At 70.1% G+C, this 254-nt stretch overlaps 1 protein-coding gene across 1 annotated transcript in view; it reads left to right on the top strand.

Annotated features, from left to right (window-relative positions):
• SYT12 (synaptotagmin XII) overlaps positions 1 to 242 on the top strand; it is a gene marked incomplete at both ends in the record, with an annotated part of 2,134 nt that extends 1,892 nt beyond the window's left edge. The window contains one exon of the mRNA XM_009879132.1: positions 137 to 242. Within this exon, the coding sequence (XP_009877434.1) occupies positions 137 to 242 (106 nt within the window). The remainder of the gene's footprint in view (positions 1 to 136) is intronic.
• Between the last annotated feature and the right edge of the window lie 12 nt (positions 243 to 254).

Genomic DNA, 254 nt, shown 5'->3' with positions numbered 1-254 from the left:
GGCTGGGGCTGCTCTGCCCTCACCGCCCCGAAGCTCCGCGCCCCCCGCAATTCCCATGAGAGAAAGGGGGAGATCTCGGAGGCGGCCCCGACACCAGGCGGGTATCGAGGCCAATCGCCCACCTTGCCCGCAGCAGATCCAGCGCAGCGCCTACGCTGTGGCCTTCGATGAGCGCTTCTCCATCCCGCTGGACCCGGCGGCGCTGGAGGAGAACAGCCTGCGCTTCTCCGCCTTCGGCATCCGCGCAGACGCGC

This window comes from Apaloderma vittatum, unplaced genomic scaffold, assembly GCF_000703405.1.
Source record: "Apaloderma vittatum isolate BGI_N311 unplaced genomic scaffold, ASM70340v1 scaffold36341, whole genome shotgun sequence".
In the NCBI taxonomy this organism is placed as follows: Eukaryota; Metazoa; Chordata; class Aves; order Trogoniformes; family Trogonidae; genus Apaloderma; species Apaloderma vittatum.
The sequence above is the reverse complement of the archived record's forward strand: the minus strand, read 5'-3'. Positions and strand labels throughout refer to the sequence as shown.